This window comes from Crocuta crocuta, unplaced genomic scaffold (genome assembly GCF_008692635.1).
Source record: "Crocuta crocuta isolate KB4526 unplaced genomic scaffold, BGI_CrCroc_1.0 scaffold417, whole genome shotgun sequence".
Lineage (NCBI taxonomy): Eukaryota > Metazoa > Chordata > Mammalia > Carnivora > Hyaenidae > Crocuta > Crocuta crocuta.
In genome coordinates, this window is record NW_027536463.1 from 806,752 (window position 1) to 830,224 (window position 23,473).

The window sequence follows — 23,473 nt, forward strand, 5'->3', positions numbered from 1 at the left end:
TTCAGTTCTGTGATAGGTGCCCATGGGAAATATTAACAAAAGGTGGACATAAGTTTTGGCTCCACTTTTAAGGTTGATATGGTTATATTGGAAAGCAACTGTATAACTTGATAAGACAGTGTATAATTAAATGGCAAATCTAGTGTTTCAAATAGCACATTTCTTATTGTGTTCTCATACTTAATTAATTTTTAATTTTAACATCAGTTCATGAAAAATCAATAAATAACCATTTTCATGTACATATATATCTTAAATATCCACATAACTACTAAAAACTTACAGAGACAGGTTTCTTTGTGTAGCTTTGACACATTACATTTTTCTACAACTAAAGGAATGTATATGTAACTGAAAAAAAACATGACACATTTCAGAGAATTAGAGATTTTGGCATGGGACGTATTCACAAAGTTGTCTCCTCTCAACCCTAGCAACAGTTCTAGTGTGTTTGGAATTACTAAAGAAGTCTGAGACATAGCTGAGACATAAAACTGATTTTTAGCAAATATCTCAGAATATATGCACTCAGAATAAAAGCAAAGGGGCATCTGGGTGGCTAAGTCGGCTAAGAGTCTGACTTTTGCTCAGGTCATGATCTCACTGCTCATGGGTTCAAGCCTTACATTGGGCTCTGTGCTGACGGCTCAGAACCTGGAGCCTGCTTCAGATTCTGTGTCTCCCTCTCTCTCTGCCCCTCCCCCACTCGCACTCTCTCTCTCTCTCTCTCTCAAAAAAAAAAAGAAAAGAAAAATGTTAAAAACAATTTTTAATAAAAGAATAAAAGGAAAAAGGTTACTGTCATTTGATCTTATTAGGCTACCACAATCCTATGTGGAAGACTTTCTATATGTGTGAATAAGGATGTAAGGGCTCAGAGAGGATGAGTTATTTTGCCTCCCATCCTACTTTGATTTTAACTTTATTCTCTTCGAAAATGTACTTGCTAGTGGATGATATGGTTTCAATTAATTTACTTCACAAATAGTGACAGTTCTAAAGCAGTGTTTTCTAACATAAATATGCATTTCACACATCTAATCTGCATTAACAGACACATTTAAGGAAGTAAAAATAAATAGGCAAAACTATTTTAAATAATACGTTATTAGTCCAATGTATCTAAAGACTTTTCCTTTCAATATGTATTCAATATAAAAGTTGTTAATGAGATGTTTTACCTTTTTTCACCTTAAAGCTTCAGGATCTAGTATATATTTACAATTAAAGCATCTCTCAAGTTGGACTAGCTACATACCAATTCTTCAGTAGCCACATATGGCTAGTAGCTACTGTACTGGACACTGTAGCTTTGGGATTTCAAAGATAGGCAGAATTCTAGCCTCATGGATCTCACACTCTAGAAGCCTTCCTAGAGGAAGGGAAATTAATCGGGGACATATATGTTAACTAGGAGTTGGTCAAAGGAAGTGTAGGAGGAGAATACCTCAGGCAGAAAGAATAGCTTGTCCCAAAGCCCAAAGACTGAAGTGTTGAAAATCAGAAATACTTTTGGTAAGGTTGGTCAATGTCCACAGACAAGGAATTCTCCAGTAGCAAGACCATGTAGAGCCTTGTAAGGTGTGGTAAAACTTTGGATTTGGTGGTACATGGGTAGCTCAGCCAGTTAATTTTCTGACTCTTGATTTCAGCACAGGTCATCGTCTCACAGTTTGTGGAATCGAGCCCCAATTTGGGCTCTGTGCTCATGCATGGAACCTGCTTGAGATTCTCTCTCTCCCCTTCTCTCTCTGCCCTTCCCACCCCCCTCTCTCTTCCCCTCTCTCAATCTCTCTCTCAAATAAATAACTAAATAAATAAGCTTAAAAAAATCTTTGGATATTATCCTAAGTATTAAAGAGATTCATTACAGAATGTTAAGTGAGAATTAGTATGATTAAGATTAAATGCTAATTTCAACACCGCTATTTTTGAAGGCATTTTTAGAAATATGGCGGGGTGGACTTAGCTTTTATGGGCTTATGAAAGACAACTGTACTAATTCTGCCTTCAGAGATTTCACATTGGAAACTTGACGTTTTTATAGTGGAAGAATTTACACGCAGGAATCAGCAAGGACAACAAATAAAGACTTCATACACATCTCTGAGTGCCCTTTTAAACATTACCAGCATACCACTGGAATCATGTAACATATTTATTTATGGAATTCATGGTTATAAGTCTTAATTCACTGAGTTTGGGTTGGACTTTCAGAAACAGTTAAAAGTCATCTGAAAACTTGCAGGAAATTAATGAACGATAAGTTGCATGTTACCATTTTGATTTAAGAATAACCTACAACTGAGTAAGAACATAGTATGGAATGGTGGTTTTGAAAACTGACTCTGCAAAGAGCCATGTGTTCAAACCTCTGCTCTGCTACTTAGAAGCCACGTGACCTTAGAAAAATTGGTTTCTGTGGATCACTGTTTCCTCAAAAATAAGATAGCATAATCTTAGAGCCTGTATCATGAGGTTGATCTAAGGTTATATATGTAAATCACATATGATAGAATCTGGTACATAGTAAGTACTATATGTGTTTGCTGTTGTCATTGGTCCAGAAAATGAACTTGAGTTTGGAAAGATAGTCCACCTTTCCCTGTCCAAACTCTTTCCACTTTTTTAAATGACTCATTAATTTCAGTCAAGCATGATAGTAATTTTGATTACTGATATTTGTGTAGTTTTCATGACTTGGTCAGGATGGCCATTTGGGATTTGGCTTTTTTAATCTGATCAAAATAAATATAAATATTGATGTTAAATGAGTGGACATGGTCTTACAAAATAACATAGAGTATTTTTGCTTTTCTTATGTAATAAACTGAGTAAGATATAAAATAAGAAAGTGTTACTCAGTTATCTGTCCAAAAATCATATATTGTAACTATATGCTGTGTGGAATTTTAGAGTTTATTTCATTTGCACATTACTATTAACTTTTCAGTGTATCTTCCTGTCCTTTGTTATAATGATGTTGCTAGTGATGTTTCTTATGTTTCTGAATCATGAAAAATACTTTTGCAATAGCTTGCATTTTCTAAGTATTTTATAACCTTGATCTTCTTTGTCATCTACTCTTTTTCCAGCAGTTCTTCTCCACTTCTATGTATAGGGGTATTTTTACCTTACCAATGAAATTATTAAATAGAAGCAAATCCCAAAAATTTCACCATTTTATCTATTTAATCACACAGACACATTCCATATTCCTGTGTTAGAGAGCATGCTTCTGAACTGTAAGAACAAAAAAATAAGTCTAAAACAAAATAATTAAAATTCACACCAAGTAGAAGCTTGTGTTGTTTCTATAATGGAAATTACATGCTAGGATTTTATCTTCTTGGTGACAGTTTGTTTCTGTTGGACAAACTGAGCATCTTGTGATCTTCAGAGTTTGTTGTTCATGCAGGCACATCTTCTGGGAACCAGATGCTAGTAAGCTGAATAAGAATTACTGCCGGAATCCTGACGATGATGCCCATGGCCCCTGGTGTTACACAGGAAATCCTCTCATTCCATGGGATTATTGTCCTATTTCTCGTTGTAAGTACTTACAGGGATCTTCTTCAGGTGAAATATTTTAAATACACTGAATCTCCTCTAAACTGATACCTTAATCAGAGGTGGAAATATATGAGGGCTGGAGTCAATCCTAAAATGGAGATGCATTCCAGACACACACACACACACACACACACACACACACACACACACACACACAACTTTCTTCATCATTCTGCTGACCTTTTAAACATTTACCTACTCAGAAGATTCTCACCTGAAATCCAGATGCAATAAAATGGCCATGGTTCTAATATGTCTGTACCAAAAAGACCTTCACTCCCAATACTAACTGTTCAGGCTGTGAGTGTAGCAGAGCTCTAACGAAGCCCCCGCCCAGTAACAGACCCATGGACAGACCTGAGATAACATTGCTTTCATTTTCTTCTCATGCCTTAGCCAAATACTAGAAAGCCTGGAACATTCTTACCAAGTTTCTGAGTCAAAGATGATTTTGTTAAAAGCATATCAGTGTTTAAAGTAAAAGATATGTGTAGAATACATATGTCTGATATACATCCTATAAAAGGGCTCTTATATATCAATAATAAAAAGATGACAAAGATTAGGAGAAAAATGAAGATAATTAGTCTTCCAGAATAAGTATAATTAAACAAATAAACAAAAGTAGATTAAAGCTTAATAGAAAGAAAAATGAAATTATAAAAGCATAAGATCATTTTTGCCAACCAGAATGGGCAAATAGGAAAGTAATTATTAATGCTCAATGTTAGTGAAGGTCTGGGTAGTCAAAGTCTTTCAATACTGTGATACTTGGTGAATTGGAAAGATTGTCTGGAAGTCAGCTTGGAGAACTGTCTCAGGATTTTTCAACCTTGGCACTAGTGACATTTTGTACTGCATAAATCTTTGATGGAGGAAGCTTTCCCTTGCAGTGAAGAATGTTTGGTAGGGTCTGTGGCCTGTACTCTCTAGATGTCAGTAAAAACATACTGAGAATCAAAAAAAACATCTCTAGATATCACCAAAATCTCCCTGGGGGACAAAATCACCCTAATTGAGAACCGCTGAATAATATATACTGAGATGGAAGTATAACCTCTGTATGTTATTGAGTGAAAAAGCCTGTGTCAGTAGCAAAAGTCCATTTTACTAGACTACATATCTCATAGCTCTATGTTTATAGCAAATATCTTTAAATATCATGTTAAACTATCTCCTGTCTAAAAAGGGACACCCTTGTATTTTAAGAATGTTTTTCTTGGTGGGTGGGGGGATAAGTGAAATCGGTAAAGGGGATTAAAGAGTACAATTATGATGAGGACTGAGCAATGTATACAATTGCTGAATCACTATATTGTACACCTGAAACTAATATAACACTGTATGTTAACTATTCTGGAATTAAAATGTAAAAAATTCAATAAAATAAAAAAAGAATGGTTCTCTTGTGAGATAAGTCAGTACAAGTACCCCGAAAATAGGAATAAAAGTACTCATTTTAAAGGATTAAAATGAAGAAATGATGTTTGCTTTAAAACATGAAATACAGGGGAACCTGGGTGGCTTAGTTGGTTACATTGGACTCTTGATTTCAGCTCAGCTCAAGATCTCAAGGTTCGTGATTCTGAGGCCCTACATGGGCTCTGCACTGATAGTGTAAAGCTTACTTGGGATTCTCTCTCCCTCTCTCTCTGCCCCTCCTCTGCTCATGCTCCCTCTAAACAAACAAACAAACAAACAAACACACAAACTTAAAAAATAAGATGAAATACGAACATATAATTTATGGCAAATTAAAGAGATAATTTCTTACTTTAAGTAGAAACACTAGTCATGTTTCTTTCTTTTTTTAATGTGTGTTTATTTTTGAGAGACAGAGGCAGAGAGAGACAGAGAGAGAAAGATTGCGAGTCAGGGAGGGGCAGAGAGAGAAGGAGACGCAGAATCTGAAGCAGGCTTCAGGCTCTAAGCTGTCAGCACAGAGCCCTACGTGGGGCTTGAACTCATGAGCCATGAGATCATGACCTGAGCCAAATAGGATGCTTAACTGGCTGAGCCACTTAGGCACCCCAACACTAATCATGTTTCTGAAACTTTATCATAAAAAAGGCAAACTTCTTAGATATGATATTTATCTAGTAAGGCTATAACTGACTCTGAACTTCCCAACCTATTTTTAATAAGTAAATTCTCTAAAATATTAAATAAACACCTTCTATATGAAAATAAATCATATTGTATTATTTATATATTTATTTTATTAGTTATATTCATAGCCTTTCAAATTAATTAGTGTGTTCCTAATTTTCAAGTTTTCCCATATTAGGGTTTGCATAGGTCCTGAAAATGTTCTTCAGAAGATGTCTTTTTAGTTTTAAGACTAAAAAGCAAAGAAACCTACCTCTCTGGCACATAAATGTTTTTTTAATGGTTAAAGGATTACTCTTTATAAACATTAGTTTTACCTGGTGGTATCTTTTTGTGTAGTCTCTATGATTAAGAATGATGGAGGCTGATAAAATATCCAGTGGTCTAGGAAGAAGAGAAAATCTCAGGTTTCTAAAACGGTTCTATTGCATTCCGACATACTTAAGAGTAAAATGCTCCTGTAGAATCTCAGGGAAGTGCGATTTGGTTCATAAACGTTACTGACACAGGACTCTACTAATGTAAAAGTTTTCAAAACATATTTTTAACTTACATTTTAAAACTCAAAGTTAGTAATGTGCTATTGAAAGACTTCAGAGTTTGCTAGTATTTGATTAAATGCTATTGCAGATAACTCATTTTTATTTGAATATATTCTGAACATTAATTTCAATAAATATTTTTACACTGTCATTTTTCTAACTAATATTTATAGCCAAGATTTATTTACATTTTCCCACTGGTGAAAGCCTAATAAAATTTATCTTTAGAAGGTCTGAGTTCTTATTTATTTAACTGTAGAGAATGTATAAATCATTTTCACACTGTACATTTATATTAAAAAACATGCAAAAGTTTTTTTTTTCATCTTAAAAAATGCTTACAGAATAATACTTACCATACATTTTTAGGATTATCAATTATGTAAAAATAAAATTGCAGAAATGCCAATATATTTGCCTATACACATACATACTTTGTAGATCTTAGGACAAATCTTCAGTATTAAATACTTAGAATGTAGTGGTTAAGAGCTTCAATTCCAACTTCCAGTGTAAGAATTTCAGCTCTATTACTAAAAGTGCCTTATGCAAACTTAACTTTCATCTCACTTTGTATTTTTTATTCACAGACCACAAGATCATGACCTGACTAAAGTCGGCCATTTAACCAACTGAGCCACCCAGGCGCCCCTATTCACTTATTAATTTTAAATTGAGTTGCTAGTGTGTACAAAGCCCTATGTTATAACATGCTAGGTATACAACAATATAAAGTATTTTTTTACCTTCAGTTACTTTTCAGTGTAGAGAAGAGACATTTATGTAAATATAATTTAATAAGTAAATATTCATATTAAAATATGTAGTGAGAATGGGAACATAGATATCTGCTTGGAGAAATATGTGATGTCCATAAGGTTTTGAGCTTGGATTGAAACTAAGACACATTAAAGGATTTTTTTTTCGGTTATGAACTCATATTTGGTTCTGAGGCCATATAAACACATACACATTTACCTACTCTTCCATAGGTAAAACCTTTATCACTGACATGTTTCCCTTCCAATTTAAGTTGAATCACTACAAAAGATTTGTATTATATATATGTATGTCTTAGATTTGAGTGCTATGGTGGAGATAGTATGGGAAAAACAAAAAGAAGAAGCAAGAATAGTATTTGATGTTAAAATGGAAAAGGCCTAGAGAGCAGTTTCTCAAAGTTTTGCTCTAGGTGTTCAACAGAAGAACCTAGAATGCTTTTTAAGAAACTCATAATCTAGTCATCAACTCAGAAACTTCAGAAATCTGATTTTAAGTGGTATTTCAGCTTATTCTAAAGTATGAGAAATATTGGTTTAATGGAAAAATATAATATAAATTATTAAAGTCCTAAATATACAATATCTATAAATTTTAAAATACGTAGTAAATTGCAATAATTATTTTGTTGACCTATTAACTTGATGCTTAGAAATAGGAAACTTGATATACAATTAAAGATAGAATGGTTGGTCTATGTCTTTCATTGCAACACCAGAAAGACTAAAAATCTAGTTTTTAATTTTAGAATTTTCAAGTAATTGATTGGAGTAGAATGACAAATATCCTTGATGTTTTAATGACCATAGTTGTCCTCAATCCTAATTTGTACTATGAGCTAAAATACTGACTTCAGCTGACTCTAAGACATTCTCCTCAAAGATAAGCTAAGAAGGGAAATAATGAAATTTATGTTTGCCTTTACCCTTATTCATTTAAAATATCTAGGTATGTAAAATGAACATAAATAACAACCCCTTAGCATATGTTAATTCCTATGAGATTCCCCGATAACAATTAGATTTGCATGTATTAGAAAGGAATCCATATGCCATTATTATTTTGCGCCAGTTTATTTGAGCTCAGGGCCTTGCCAGGGATTAACAACCAGCTGGGTTTAAATAGTGCCTGACTAAACTCTATACCATCATTACTGAACAGTCAGACATTAAACTACAGGAAATGTCTTATGCCTCATTCATTATTGCATAAGTATTTTCAAATCCTAGCATCTTCCAAGCTTTACTCTTTGCAGAGATTAAACCCCAGTAGGGAGGTTATGAAAAAAAAAATAAGTAAGTTATGACGTGTTAGTTAGAATTAACTTGCAGTTCCCAGTGTTCTTTTTTCCCATCCTTTGTTTTTGTTACCACGTAGAAAAATCAGTATTTGAAATCTTCTAACAAAATGCAATTATATTTTGTCATCCCTCTTTTTCCATTAGTGACATTGATTTCTATATTCTAGAATTCTTGATGTTTTCTGAAGCATGTGATGTTTCAGTTATCCTCAACCATATAGCAAAATAAAACTGATTTTCAGAAAATCTGTAAAAGGCCTAAATTACAGTAAAAACAAAAACAAAAAAAATACCAAAGTCAATCTGTATGATTGGCCCAAGCAAACAATAATAAGCATTAGTGCTATTCAATGCGATATTCATGTGTACCGCATTGGGCATCTCTGTAAGATGAGGCAGCTCCCTGAGTCCAGCAGGGTAATCTAAGCTTCCAATACTCATCAAATCACACACCTGAGAGGCTCCACAGTTCTATAATAGGACTTTCCTCACATTATCTATCCACTACAAGTAGGAAGGCACCTCCATTACTGCCTAGCAAAGAGATGAGATACATACTTACTAAAAGCATACCATTACATTTTATCTTTAAATAAAATGTCAAAAGTTTAGTAAGTTATCCAGTTCATGGATATTTGGATTTTAATATATAGCTTTGGTTTATATAATGAAAATATGTATGAATGAACTATGTATATATGTATATGTTTATTTTACAGGTGAAGGTGATACCACACCTACAATAGTCAACTTAGACCGTAAGTAATCTTTTGTAACATGTAGTATATTCGAATCTCTAGGATTCAAAAGCTATGTCATTATTTTCTTCATGTAAAAATACCGCTATATTAACTGCCATCATAAAAATAATTTAAAGTATTTTTTTTAAATTAAATTTTTCTCTACATGCACGTGTAAAGGGGTTACAAAGGAAACTATGTACTGAATATCAAACTTCAATTCTCTATCTGAAAATATAAGATGCTATACTTAACTTTGAAAAGAGCATTTATCTTGCTTGTAGTTTTGGTCAAAATGGACCTTAATGGACCTTCACCATTCTTTAAATTTAAATCAGGATGCTAAAGTCAGAAAAAATAAAACCAGAAGCTTGGAAAGTCAAGCAGTGTGTCCACCCTACTCTATTTTTAAGGCTCTTTACATGCACCACTAGTTAAAGATGATACAAAGCAAGAAGTTCAGTTAATATTCAATTTACAAAAATGTTTTTAGAATTGCTTGTTTTTGATTTTCACATATGTCTTGGGCTGAAGGAAGACACTCAAGGGTTTTGATTTAAGAGACCACCTGCTGTGTCTCAGCCTGAAAGAGCAAATGGAAATTTTAGACCATGTACAGGAGTAGAAAGGGTAAGTAAGATGAGGAATCCAGAGAAGGGTCAGGAAAAATTTGACTCAAAAGAATTCTGTATCATGTTATTTGGGTTTAATGATCTGGATAAAATAATTATGTCATCTGGATGCAATTTCAGTAAATGCACTTCTGGTAACATGTTTCAAAAAGGTTCTACATTCTTATCATAAAAATTCAGAAGTAATAAAAGACAAATATAGTTTTTTTTTCATTGAGGCTATTAATTTCCATTGTCATTCAGAAATGGCCACTATAAAGAACACTGTTCCATTTTGTACTGAAGTAGGTTTGTGAAGGAAATAACAATTGTTGTTAGATCTGAAGAGCCTATATTAGGGCTTGGTGACCAAAACTACTGCCACTATGGCAATGCTGTCTCCCGTGAATTAATTCTTTTTTTTTTTTTTAATGTTACTTGTCTACTTAGATGAACACAGCAAACATTTTAGGCCTGTTTTGACACTACAGTCATAATACCTTCTTTCCTCCAAGTGTTCTGACAAACATAGTAGTTGCATTTGTTTAATTACCATGCTTTTAAACAAACTGAGAGGGACTGATTATTGTAAAATGTTTGTCAAAATGTTATCTTTGGTCCTCTTTTTAGATCCTGTAATATCTTGTGCCAAAACAAAACAACTGAGAGTTGTAAATGGAATTCCAACGCGAACAAATGTAGGATGGATGGTTAGTTTGAAATACAGGTAATTATTAATAGATACAAATCATATGTATTTGAATTATTTGCAAAGCCTTATTTCCAACAGGATGGTTGTGGCATCCCTACAGGCACCCATATGAGGGCGGCACAAGAGGAGACTGGCCACATTCTGCTTGTTGGTTACCCTTGGATTTTGCAATCTGTGCCTCCAGAGATGGTGCCTTTTGAAATGTTTGTGGAGGTTCCCTATGACATTGTCTCTGATCACAAGTGACACTTCATTAATGATTAATAAAATGCAACTACACAGAGAACCTACTCATACCTTGATATCACTGAAGTAGTTCTAAGACACATGCAATTAATGCCCTAATCTAGGATATTATGACATTATTTTCTAACATACCTATATGTAATCATATCAGAAACTTTATATTTTTGTTTTTAATTTCTAAATTTTTTCATTGGCATTCTAATGAAAATGAAAATTTTAACTTCTACAATATCCTATCATTGAGAAAAAGATTAACCAACTATACTGAAGTTGGATAGCCTTTCTATTATACTATTCAGCATGGATGAAAAATTCTTGACATGTCTATTTCTCAATGTTCTTAAGAATCATGGTACGTTCTCAGTAAAATCATTTTGGACAATATACTTATATAAAATTAAGATTACTAATTCTGTTGGAAGAATTAAATATTGAAAATAGAAGTTAACTAAAATCTGATATGGGGCGCCTGGGTGGCTCAGTCGGTTAAGCATCTGACTTTGATTCAGGTCATGATCTCACGGTTTGTGGGTTCGAGCCCCACGTTGGGCTCTGTGCTGACTAGCTTAGAGCCTGGAACCTGCTTCAGATTCTGTGACTCCCTCTCTCTCTGACCCTCCCCTGCTCACGCTCTCTCTCTCTCTTTCAGAAATAAAAAAAAATTAAAATCTGATCTTACAACTCCCTATATATTACATATATTATACAGTATGGTAATCAGAATGTTATGGTACCTTTGCATTTTTCTCTGTTGGAACCTCATCTTATAGCTTATCCCAAAATATACCTGAATTCTAGCCCCATTTTCCCTTGTTTTCAAGACACCCCATGTTTCTTCCTCCAAGACTTTAGGTTGTTTTTCCCACTGTATTTTATGCCTGGAAAATCCTTCTCATTCTCCAAATACCAACTCAAATATCTCCTCTCTTTGAAGACCCTATATTCCTTTACATCTAACTTCCTAGTTAGAGGTAGAAAATACCTCTTTTTCTACAGTTAAATCATAGGGATATTAAAGTAGAAAAAAGACAACTTAAAAATGAAGTTCTTTTATGAATAAGCAAGTTCTTGGCAAGCATGGATTTTATAAATTTGATAGAAATATAAATCAGACTTTTGATACTGGTAGAAGATGGTCTAAAGCTTCCTTTCAATATGCCCTTCTTGCAAGAAGTAACCCATCAAATTTGACAAATATTTATGTCGATAATTGTAGTGTAGCTGTCCTAGGTGTGTAGTACTGAAACAGACTTGTGAAACTTTCCAGAATTAGAGCTGACTATGAAATATAAACAGTTTAACGAGGACTGTCAATTTTGGGGGGAGTGTTTCATTTTCTTTATGATAAATTTGTTCTAAGATTCCACATATGTGGATTACTTGGTAATTCTTTACAAATCTCACAACTCTAGGAAAAAAAATGAGGCATATACTTCTAAATTTATTACTGACCATGGGAGGATGGATAAGAATACTCCTTTGAAAGTCTCCATCCTTAGAGGAGCAGGTGAAACTCTTTCATCAGATCAGAGTACTATAAATTTTTAGCAAAACATATTTTTTTTCTTTTAAATCCAAGTCCACAGTAAAAAGCAGCTGTTTAGTTATTCTTCCAAAACACATATGGGAGGAATAGAAATTAAAACTCGATATATACTCTTATCCTCCTCTGTGGTGCAGGCCATAAATAATTATGGTCTTAGTCTGGGAACCTTCTTCTATTACCCTCTGAAGCATTGAACATCTGTACTCTTTGGAAATGTAAATTGGGAAAAGTTGTGCTTTTTTTCCCATTTCTCTGCCAAAATATAATGCATTTACAGATTTAGAATATCATCAAATAAATGTGCTAGTATTTTTTCCCTACAAATATTTAATAATTTCCTAGATGAGTTGTCTTATAAACTGTTTTAATTTTATAAGTGAAATTTTACATTGCTTGCTTTACCCTCAGCAAATTTACTCAAACTCCGCTGTATTCAAAGTTAACATATCAAAAATAAATAATGGTAATGAAAGAAGGGAAATAATGTACACCAATATATTGCTATGATCAGATAGTTTTTAGGGTTTAAGTAAAAACCCAAAGTTGCATTTTTATAATCAGATACTGCATTTAAATAGGTCTAATTGTTTTTGTGATTCTTTTGTGAGGTTTATTCAAGCTAAATATTCTATATTTGTAGTACATACTTGCTCTCACAAGGATAAATACACACGCACATGAATATGTGTGTTGGATATGGATCTTGGTGTGTAATGGTAGGGCTCCTTATTCAAAAATAAAGATGATTTCATATTTGTAATTACATTATGAAAAAATGCTAATGCTACAATCATCAAATATCATCCTTTCAGTAAAAGAATTACTCATTTTATTCTGAGTTAATTTCTATATTTTCCTCTCAAATGCATTTATTTTTAACAAATAGAGCCATAAGTTTTGCATTAATTGGCAGGCACCCTTTCTGCACAGATGTTACTTGTTTCTCTTTCCTCTTTCTCATAGAAATAAACATATCTGTGGAGGATCATTGATAAAGGAAAGTTGGATTCTTACCGCAAGACAATGTTTCCCTTCTCGGTAAAGTGTTTCTGAAACCAATATTTGTTTTGAGCATTTAAAAATATGTAGGGTTTCCATTTAGCTTTCAGGCTTAGAATGTGTATTCATTTAGCAGATTTGCCAACAAGGGGTGAAAAAATTATGTACTTTCTTTTTTTAGATTTAGCTTGCAAAACTTACTTTGACTTAATTGATATTTATGTGCTGGGCACTACTTCTGTTCACTTTTTTCTACAACTGGTATGACTCTCATTTGGGAGGGAATTTTGCTAGAATTATGTAAATAATCTTTCCCCCTCACCTCCTACTTGCACTCTTTATTTCCAAATAGAAATTTTTTTCTGAATTATCAGCAAATTTCTCTCAATTATCACTTCTCCCTTCTTATGTAGATCCAGCCTCACAATCATTCTGGGAATATTTTCTAATGAGAATTAGCCTAAGGAAAAGTTAAGGAGGCAGCATTTGTAAGCTTACCTTCTGCTTTTCATCGAAGACATTTTGATTTTGTTGGTACAAAATTTCAATCCCCATTAATAAACCAAACATACACAAAGCTAAGAAGGAAAATCTGCAGAAAATTATAATTCATGTAATGTGCTTCACCTTAGAATTGTTCACGTGTGACCCTTAAGCAAGCATAATGAAAAGGTTTTATTTTTTTTTTTTCTTAAATAGACATTTAGAATTTGAGCAATTTGAAGGCTCTTTCTCCTTATGTGTGCTGGCAACATTCAGAATCTCTCATAATAAATATGTTGCTCTTTATTATACTTTGATTCAAATTTTAAATTTAGGTTATGTATCCGCCCTATTTATAAGCTAAAATGATAATATGTGTGAATAATACTACAATTTAAAAATGTATTTTACATTTAATTTTTTACTTAGCAACAAAGACTTGAAAGATTACGAAGCTTGGCTCGGGATTCATGATATCCATGGAAGAGATGAGAGACGCAAGCAAGTACTAAACGTTTCCCAGCTGGTATACGGGCCTGAAGGATCAGATCTGGTGTTACTGAAGCTTGCTAGGTTAGTTGCTTGAGAAGGTTTTGTATTTGTAACCCACACTGGAATTATTGAAGCCTTTTCTTCAGCTATGTGGCGATTCTCTCTCTTTTATGTGAATTTAATATAAAATATATAAGCTTATGTCATATAAAAGTATATGTCACGTGTCATATATAGGTGTGTGTCTGTACAAAGAAACAAAGAGAGACATCTTCAGAATTCTCAAAAATTAATAAATGAGGTTTGACCAAGTCTGACTAACCTGCTCTAAAACCAAAGTTTAGTGAGTAGTCATTTGATAACTTTAATAGGTAAAATAATATTTTAAAAATACAGTGACCACTTAGCAAATAATATTAGCAAGTAAATAACTCATTTCTCTGCTACCTACTCCCATCTCTACTACCTCTGTTAGATTAGACATCCAGCCCCTTCTTTTTTAAGAAACAAGACTGCTTATTCTCTCTTAATCTCATATTAAAAATTAACACCAAATTTCAACTGTTAATTTTGTGTTGATTCAGTCAAGAGTATTCATCGTTATATTTTCTATTTTCAGGCCTGCTGTCCTGGATGATTTTGTTAGCACAATCGATTTACCTAATTATGGATGCACCATTCCAGAAAAAACCACTTGCAGTGTTTACGGCTGGGGTTATACTGGATGTAAGCTATTTTTAAAAGATAAGGCAATATCATACTTTTTCAACTTAAAACAATTCTATTTGTTTCCTCTTTTTCTCACCTTACCCTGTGCTCATGAACTGTGCATTTTTTACATCATTCTAGCAATCACTCCTGATGGTCTGTTACGAGTAGCACATCTCTATATTATGGGGAATGAGAAATGCAGCCAATACCATCAAGGGAAGGTGACTCTGAATGAGTCTGAAATATGTGCAGGAGCCGAAAATATTGTGTCAGGACCATGTGAGGTAAAAAGGTTTTTTTTCTTTTTTAAGAAGTATGTAATGTCATAGTCTCTCATGTTTATGTTTTGTTTCTTTTTTGTCTGTTTGGTATTTTGGTCCATTTTTCTCAAATAAATATCCCTGTATACCAAATTGTTCTAAGAGACAGAATCTGGGAAAGGTAATCTTTCATTTTCCTTGTGCACTTACTTTAACTAAACAGCAAGAGAATCCATGTTTCATTATCAGCAAGCTAAGATGACATTTGTCTCTCAAAACAAAGACAAAAACAATGAAAAAATACAGCCAGAACTCCAATGGATAGCTGTTCAGACGAAAAGTATTCAATATGCAGTTTGATACAATACTTTGCATTTTTCTAATGTTTTTTCTAAAGTTATCTGATCTTCCCAAATTCTCCCTAAATGAACTCTCTTAGTAATTTTGTTAGCAGTTACAGGCCTGGTTTTAAATTTTTAAATGTGTCTTTGGTTAATACAGGGCATGTGCATGTGAGTGTGTGTGTGTTTGTGTGTATTTAAACAATTCTATTTTAAAAAACCAAATGGTCAAAGTTTGTGACTTTAAGAGCTTGGACATTTTCATTTGTTAGGCAACTGTTCCTTCAACTTGGCAGTGTTCCAACCCCTATTTTATACAGACAAGCTGTGAAACCATTATTTTACAGGCATTTTGTTTTTTTACTTTTTAAAGTTTTAAACTTATTTTATGCACATTTTGTGCTTTTAAAATTATTTCTGAAACTGAGAATATATTTTTACATTTTTATTAAAAATTTTAATTCCAGCGCAGTTAACATGCAGTGTTATATTAGTTTTGGGTGTACGATATAGGGATTCAATAACTCTATACATTACTCAGTGCTCATCTCCCCCACCCACCTCCCCTCTGGTAAGCACAGTGTGTTCTCTGTAGTTAACATTCTGGTGTTTGTTTGTTTGTTTTTGGTCTGTCTCTTTTTTCTTTGTTTCTTAAATTCCACATGAGTGAAATCATATGGTATTTGTCTTTCTTTACTGACTTACTTCACTTAGCATTATACTCTCTAGATTCATTCACGTTGCTCCAAATGGCCAAGATCTCATTCTTTTTTACGAGTAATATTCCTGTGTGTTTGGGTGCATGTGTGTGTGTATATGTATATCACATCTTTATCCATTCATCTATTTATGGGCCCTTACATTGCTTCCATAATTTGGTTATTATAAATAATGCTGCAATAAACAGAGTTGCACATACCTTTTCGAGTTAATGTTTTCATATTTCTTGGATAAATACTCAGTATTTAATTTTTTAAGGAACCTCTATACTGTCTTCCACAGTGGCTGCACCAATTTGCATTCCTACCAACAGTGCAAGAGGGTTCCTTGTTTTTCCACATTCTGGCCAACACTTGTTATTTCTAGTGTTTCTGATATTAGCTATTCTGGCAGTTATGAGGTGATATCTCATTGTAGTTCTGATTTGCATTTCCCTGATGATGAGTGATATTGAACATCTTTCCGTATATCTGTTGACCCCTGTATATTTTGGAGAAATGTCTGTTCATGTCTTATGCCCATTTTTCAATTGGATTATTCAGGTTTGGGTGTTGACATTGTATAGATTCTTTATATATTTTGGATACTAACTTCATCCGATATGTCATCTGAAAATATCTTCTCCCATTCATGAGGTAGCTTGTTAGTTTAGTTAACTGCGTCCTTTGCTATGCAGAAGCTTTTTATTTTGGGGATTGATGTAATCCCAGTAATTTATTTTTGCTTTAGTTTCCCTTGCCGCAGGATACATATCTAGAAAAATGTTGCTATGAGTGATTTTAGAGAAACTACTTCCTGTGCTCTCTTCTAGGATTTTTATGGTTTCAGGTCTCATGTTTTTGTCTTTAATCCATTTTGGATTTCTTTTTGTGTATGGTGAAAGAAAGTGGTCCAGTTTTGTTATTTTGCATGTAGCTATCCAGTATTCCCAATACCATCTGTTGAAGAGACTGTTCCTATTGCACCTTCTTTCTTCCTGTGTTGAAGATTAATTGACCATATAATTTTGGGTTTATTTCTGGGATCTCTATTCTGTTCCATTGATACATGTGTCTGTTTTATGTCAGTAGTATACTATTTTGATTACAACAGCTTTGTAGTATATCTTGAAATCTAGAATTGTGATACCTCGAGTTCTGTTCTTTTTCAAGATTACATTGGCTATTCAGGGTCTTTTGTGGTTCTATACAAATTTTAGGGTTGTTTTTTCTAGTTCTGTGAAAAATGCTGTTGGTATTCTGATAGGGACTGCATTAAATCTGTATATTTCTCTGTAAGTATGGGCATTTTAACAATATTTGTTCTTCTATCAATGAACATGGAATATCTTTATATTTCCTTGTGTCATCGACAATTTCTTTCATCAATGTTATAGTTTACAGAGAAAAGGCCTTTGACCACCTTGGTTAAGTTTATTCCCTGGTATTTTATTATTTTTGGTGCAATTGTAAATGGGATTGGTTTCTCCATTTCTTTTGCTGCTACTTCATTATTAGTATATGGAAATGCAACAGGTTTCTACACAATGATTTTGTATCTTGTGATACTAAATTCATTTATTAATTCTAGTAGTTTTTTGGTGGCATCTTTAGGGTTTTCTATATAGAATATCATGTCATCTACAAACGGTGAAAGTTTGACTTCTTCCTTGACAATTTGGATACATTTTATTTCTTTTTGTTGTCTGATTTCTGTGGCTAGGACTTCCAGTAATATGTTAAATAACAGGGTGTGAGTGGACATCTCTGTCTTATTCCTGGCCATAGAGGAAAAGTTCTCAGTTTCTCCCTATTGAGGATGATATTAGCTGTGGGTTTTTCATAGATGGCTTTTATTATGTTGAGGTGTGTTCCCTCCAAACTTACTTTGTTGAGGATTTTTGTCATGAATGGATGTTGTACTTTGTCAGATGTTTTTTCTGCATCCATTGAAATGATCATATGGTTTTTATCCTTTCTCTTGCTCAGGTCATGTATCACATTGATTGATTTGACAATATTGACCCACCCTTGTATCCCAGGAGTGAAGATGACTTGGTCATGACAAATGGTTTTTTAAATCAGTAATTGTTGTATTTGGTTGGCTAATATTTGGTTGAGGATTTCTGCATCTATTTTCATCAGAGATATTGGCCTATAGTTCTCTTTTTTTGTAGTGTCTTTATCTGATTTTGATATCAGCATAATGCTGGCTTCATAGAATGAATTTGGAAGTTTCTTTTCCTTTTCCAGTTTTTTGGAATAGTTTGAGAATAGGTGTTAACTCTCCCTTAAATATGTATGTAGAATTCACTTGCGAAAGTGTCTGGTCCTGGACTTTTGTTTGTAGGGAGGTTTTGTTTTTTTTTATTATTACTGATTTAATTTCATTGCTGGTAGCCTTTATGTTCAAATTTCTATTTCTTCCTGATTCAGTTTTGAGAGGTTATATGTTTCTAGGAATTTATCTATTTCTTCTAGGTTGTCCAATTTGTTGGCATCTAATTTTTCATAACATTCTCTTATAATCCTTTGTATTTCTGTAGCATCCATTGTCATTTCTCCTCTTTAATTTCTGATTTTATTTTCTCTCTCTCTCTCTCTCTCTCTCTCTCTCTCTCTCAGTTTTATGAGTCTAACTAAAGGTTTATTACTTTTGTTGATCTTTTCAAAGAACCAGATGCTGGTTTCATTGATTTGTTCTATTGGTTTGTTTTTGTTTTGTTTTAGTTTCTGTTTTGTTTATATCCGCTCTAATCTTTATTATCTCCTTTCTTTTGCTCTGTTTGGGTTTTGTTTGTTATTCCTTTTCTAGTTCTGTTTTTAGGTATAAGGGTAGGTGGTTTATTTGAGATTTTTCTTGTTTCTCGCGGTAGGCCTGTACTGTTATAAACTTCACTTTTAGAACAGTTTTGCTGCATTGTAAAGATTTTGGATTGTTGTGTTTTCATTTTTATTTGTCCACATATATTTTTTAATTTCTTTTTGATTTCTTGGTTGATCTATTCATTGTTTAGTAGCATGTCATTTAAATTACATGTATTTGTGATCTTTCCAGGTTTTTTTCTTGTGGTTTATTTCTAGTTTCACAGCACTGTGGTTGGAAAGATGTATGGTACAACTTCAGGCTCTTCAAATTTGGTGACACTTATCTGACATGCAATCTATTTTGGAGAAAATGCATGTGCAACTGAAAAGAATGTGTATTCTTCTGTTTTAAGATGGAATGTTCTGAATGTATCTGTTCAATCCATCTGGACAATGTGTCATTCAAAGCCACTCTTTCATTGTTGATATTCTTCTGTCTGGATGATCTGTGCATTGATATAGGTGGGGTCTGAAAGTTCCCTACTCTCATTGTATTACTATCAGTTATTCCCTTTATGTTTGTTATTAGTTGCCTTATGCATTTGGGTGCTTTCATATTGGGTGCATAAATATTTACATTTGTATATCTTCTTGTTGGATTGTTTCCTTTATCATTATGTAGTGTCCTTCTTTATCTCTTGTTACAGTCTTTGTTTTAAAGTCTATTTTGTCCAATATAAATATTGCTAAACCAGCTTTTTTCTTTTTACTTCTATTTGAGTGATAACACTTTTCCATCCCTTCATTTCCAATCTGCATATGTCTTTAGGTCTGAAATGAGTCTCTTGTAGACAGCATATACATGGGTCTTGCTTTTTTATCCATTATGTCTTATTTTTTAATATTTTTAAATTGTATTTATTTATTTTGAGAGAGACAAAGACAGCATAGTGGGAGAGGGACAGAGAGAGGGAGACAGAACCCCAAGCACAAGCTGCACTGCAGTGCAGCACTGTTCATGAACACATATCTCACAAAACTGTGAGATCAAGACCAGATCCAAAACCAAGAGTCAGGAGCTTACCCTACTAAGCCACCCAGTGCCCTGCCACCCTTTGGCCTTCGATGGGTGTGTTTAGATGTATTTTGAGTATAATAGACATAGTTCCAAGCCTAGGAACTGTGGAGTTTTGGAATACTATAAGCGGGAAGGCATGGAATAATAAGTTCAATCAATAATGAAAAATCTTTTGATATGTAGGAAAATACTCTAAATATGCAGCATAAATATGTATTGACATACATGTGTTGTACATATTGCTTTGAGATTCTATTCCTGAAAATATTTACTAAGTTGAAGAGTTTTTAAAACTCCTTTAAATGATATAGTCAGAAACAGATTATATGTTCATAAACACTTTCAAATTTGTTTTTTTTCCAGTAAATCAGTATTACTGTGTCCGTCAATATAACTGAAAGCCTGATAGTAGAAAGATTGATTGATTGATTGATTGATTTGTTTACCTACCTACTTATACTAAGAACCCTTTAAGAACAAAATTTTGAGCTCAATCTAATCTTCAAGATCATTTAAGAAGCTATACGCTTATCTAGCCCTATTGCTATTACTAAAACTGCTTGACAAATGCATATCAAGAACAGCCTAGGGGCGCCTGGGTGGCTTAGTCGGTTAAGCGTCCGACTTTCGCTTAGGTCATGATCTCGCGGTTCGTGGGTTCGAGCCCCGCATCGGGCTCTGTGCTGACTGCCAGCTCAGAGCCTGGAGCCTGTTTCGGAGTCTGTGACTCCCTCTCTGTCTGACCCTCCCCTGTTCACGCTGTCTCTCTGTCTCTCTCTCCTAGAAATAAATAAAAAATATTAAAAAACATAAGTTTAAAAAAGAACAGCCTATAATCTGATTTATCATCTATATATTCTTAGATTCCTAATTTTAGCATTGTATTGAATTATTAATTACACTATCATATATATTTTTTTATCCATATCAACCAGACCATTTTAAATTGATTCTGCTATGTTTCAAAAACTGCATTTATTCAGGGCACCTGGATGGCTCAGTTGGTTAAGTGTCCGACTTCAGCTCAGGTCATGATCACAGTTTGTGGGTTTGAGCCCCGTGTCTGGCTCTGTGCTGATGGCTAGAACAGAGCCTGGAGCCTGCTTAGATTCTGTGTCTCCCTCTCTCTCTCTCTGACTCTCCCCTGCACACACTGTTTTTTTCTCTCTCTCTCAGAAATAAATAAGCATTTAAAAAATTTTTTAATGTATTTATTCTCCAGACTGTTTAAAATATCACTTATATTTAAACAAGGTAATATAATCCCTGAAGCCACTAAAATCTAAACACTTGAAGAAAATCTCCCAAATATTTGTATAATAGCAATGGAACCACATTTAGTGAAAGTCTCCCAAAGTGAATTGCTTTGAAGAGTTTGTATCAGTAATCAATGGTGCATTTATTTAAAAGTCAGATTTATTAAGTAATGTGGCATAGCTTATATGAAATCTCTTAGACTAACCTATTTCCCTTGCTGTTTTATCACCAGCTTCACCCCTACCTTGATTTTCTCCCATCATACAATGCTGATAGCTCTCTTCTTTACACCTGCATTTCAGAACTAAATTTTTCAGTAGTCTAGTTTTACCTCAACACATCACTGTAATGGGAATATTGAGATAGTCCCAAACACACTTTTTTACATAAGGATGCCAAAAGCCAGTCATTGCAATCTTAGGAGACTACATCGTGGATGAAAATGATGCAACACATTTGTCATGATTATATATAATAATAAATATAAATGTATGCACATTTATAAAAATATAAATACCAATCAATCCATTCATCTATTCATCTTTCATCTATCATCTGTCTGCATCTGATGATAAAACAGGGTAACCACCCATGCTTTAATATAATAAACTTTTTGCATACAGACACATACAAGAAAGAAAAGAAAAGAAAAGAAAAGAAAAGAAAAGAAAAGAAAAGAAAAGAAAAGAAAAAAAAAGAAAGGCTGGCCATGAAATCATAGGCTATCTCCCACAAAGGGGAGTATGCAATATATAAAAAATATATAAATTTAACTACTAACACCAATAGGAAATACAGAAATATTCTTTCCTTAGGCCAAGAAAAGTAATTTCCAAATAGTAAACAGAATTATTTTTATCAATTGTCATTTATATTTAACTTACTAAAATCATTCTGGGAACAAGGTTGAAGGAAGAAAAACAAAAAGTTTTAGAAATAAAAGAAAATTTAATGCAGTTTAAGCATTAAAACTGTATGATTATGGGTGAGGAACAAAAGTACTTGTAGTTTTCTACATTTTCTGAATTTTCTATGTTGAACATATTTTGAACATCGGAAGAAGAGTGAATATAAAGCCTACCTTCTAAATAGCTATCAGTGGCTTTATGTTAATTAGTCTTCATTCAACAAAGACAAAATCCACGTTAGAAGACGAGTAAAGGGACACCTGGGGGGGCTCAGGTGGTTAGCACCTCTCATCTACTGTGCTGTCAGTGCAGAGCCTGCTTAGGATTCTCCCTCTCTCTCCTCCTCTATCTCTGTCCCTCCCCCGCTTGCTCTCTCTCTTAAAATAAATAACTAAACTTAAATAAAAAGATGAGTGAATATTTTGTATCAGACAAATCATTCTTAAATGAATACTACACATGATAGAAAACGATAGAGAACTTTTGCACTTCTCACAGTCTTACGCGAGTAATTCTGTAGAAAGACAACCAAAGGTCTAGAACATCTATTTCCATCTTCATATGTCAGCTGCACTTAATCTTTTTGTGTAGATGTGTATATTTGAGATATAAATCTATAGAGAAAATATTAATGAATTACTAAGTTTTGTTTTTAAAATAATACTTTTTTGTTGTTGTCATTGTTGCATGGTTTCTTCCTAGGGAGATTATGGTGGCCCACTTGTTTGTGAACAACATAAAATGAGAATGGTTCTTGGTGTCATTGTTCCTGGTCGTGGATGTGCCATTCCAAATCGTCCCGGCATTTTTGTCCGAGTGGCATATTATGCAAAATGGATACACAAAATTATATTAACGTATAAGATACCACAGTCATAGCTGATGCAACTGTGTCTGAAGCTTCCATCAGTACAATTCTCTTTTACATGAAGATTTCGGAGAACATGGAATTAAAATGTCACTGAAAACAATCCTAAGACAACTACTTGAGTGTCATGTTTGTTAAGATACTCATTAATATTTATGAGTGTTTTCTGTTGTTTTGTTTGTCAGTGTTATTTTGTAAATGTTGAAGTGAATTAAGGTACATGCAAGTGTAGTAACATATCTCCTGAAGATACTTGAATGGATTAAAAACTGCAAAGGTATAATTGCTGGATGATAAAAGATTTAACAGAAAAGTTCAGTTACTCTCTCTACGCTGCTTATCTAGATTAATTTCTTAATAAATGAATACACCATGAGTTAAACATTATTTTAACCTCACAAAGACAATTTA

General features: G+C 33.5%; 1 protein-coding gene across 2 annotated transcripts in view; it reads left to right on the forward strand.

Annotated features, from left to right (window-relative positions):
- Positions 1–23,174, forward strand: part of HGF (hepatocyte growth factor) — a 72,772-nt gene extending 49,598 nt beyond the window's left edge. For both annotated transcript variants that reach the window (XM_077748515.1, XM_077748516.1), the window contains exons 11-18: positions 3,419–3,552; positions 9,024–9,062; positions 10,286–10,382; positions 13,123–13,197; positions 14,071–14,214; positions 14,753–14,859; positions 14,983–15,128; positions 22,897–23,174. In XM_077748515.1, the coding sequence (XP_077604641.1) occupies positions 3,419–3,552; positions 9,024–9,062; positions 10,286–10,382; positions 13,123–13,197; positions 14,071–14,214; positions 14,753–14,859; positions 14,983–15,128; positions 22,897–23,073 (919 nt within the window). In that variant the 3' untranslated portion in view covers positions 23,074–23,174. The remainder of the gene's footprint in view (positions 1–3,418; positions 3,553–9,023; positions 9,063–10,285; positions 10,383–13,122; positions 13,198–14,070; positions 14,215–14,752; positions 14,860–14,982; positions 15,129–22,896) is intronic.
- The last annotated feature ends 299 nt before the right edge of the window (positions 23,175–23,473 follow it).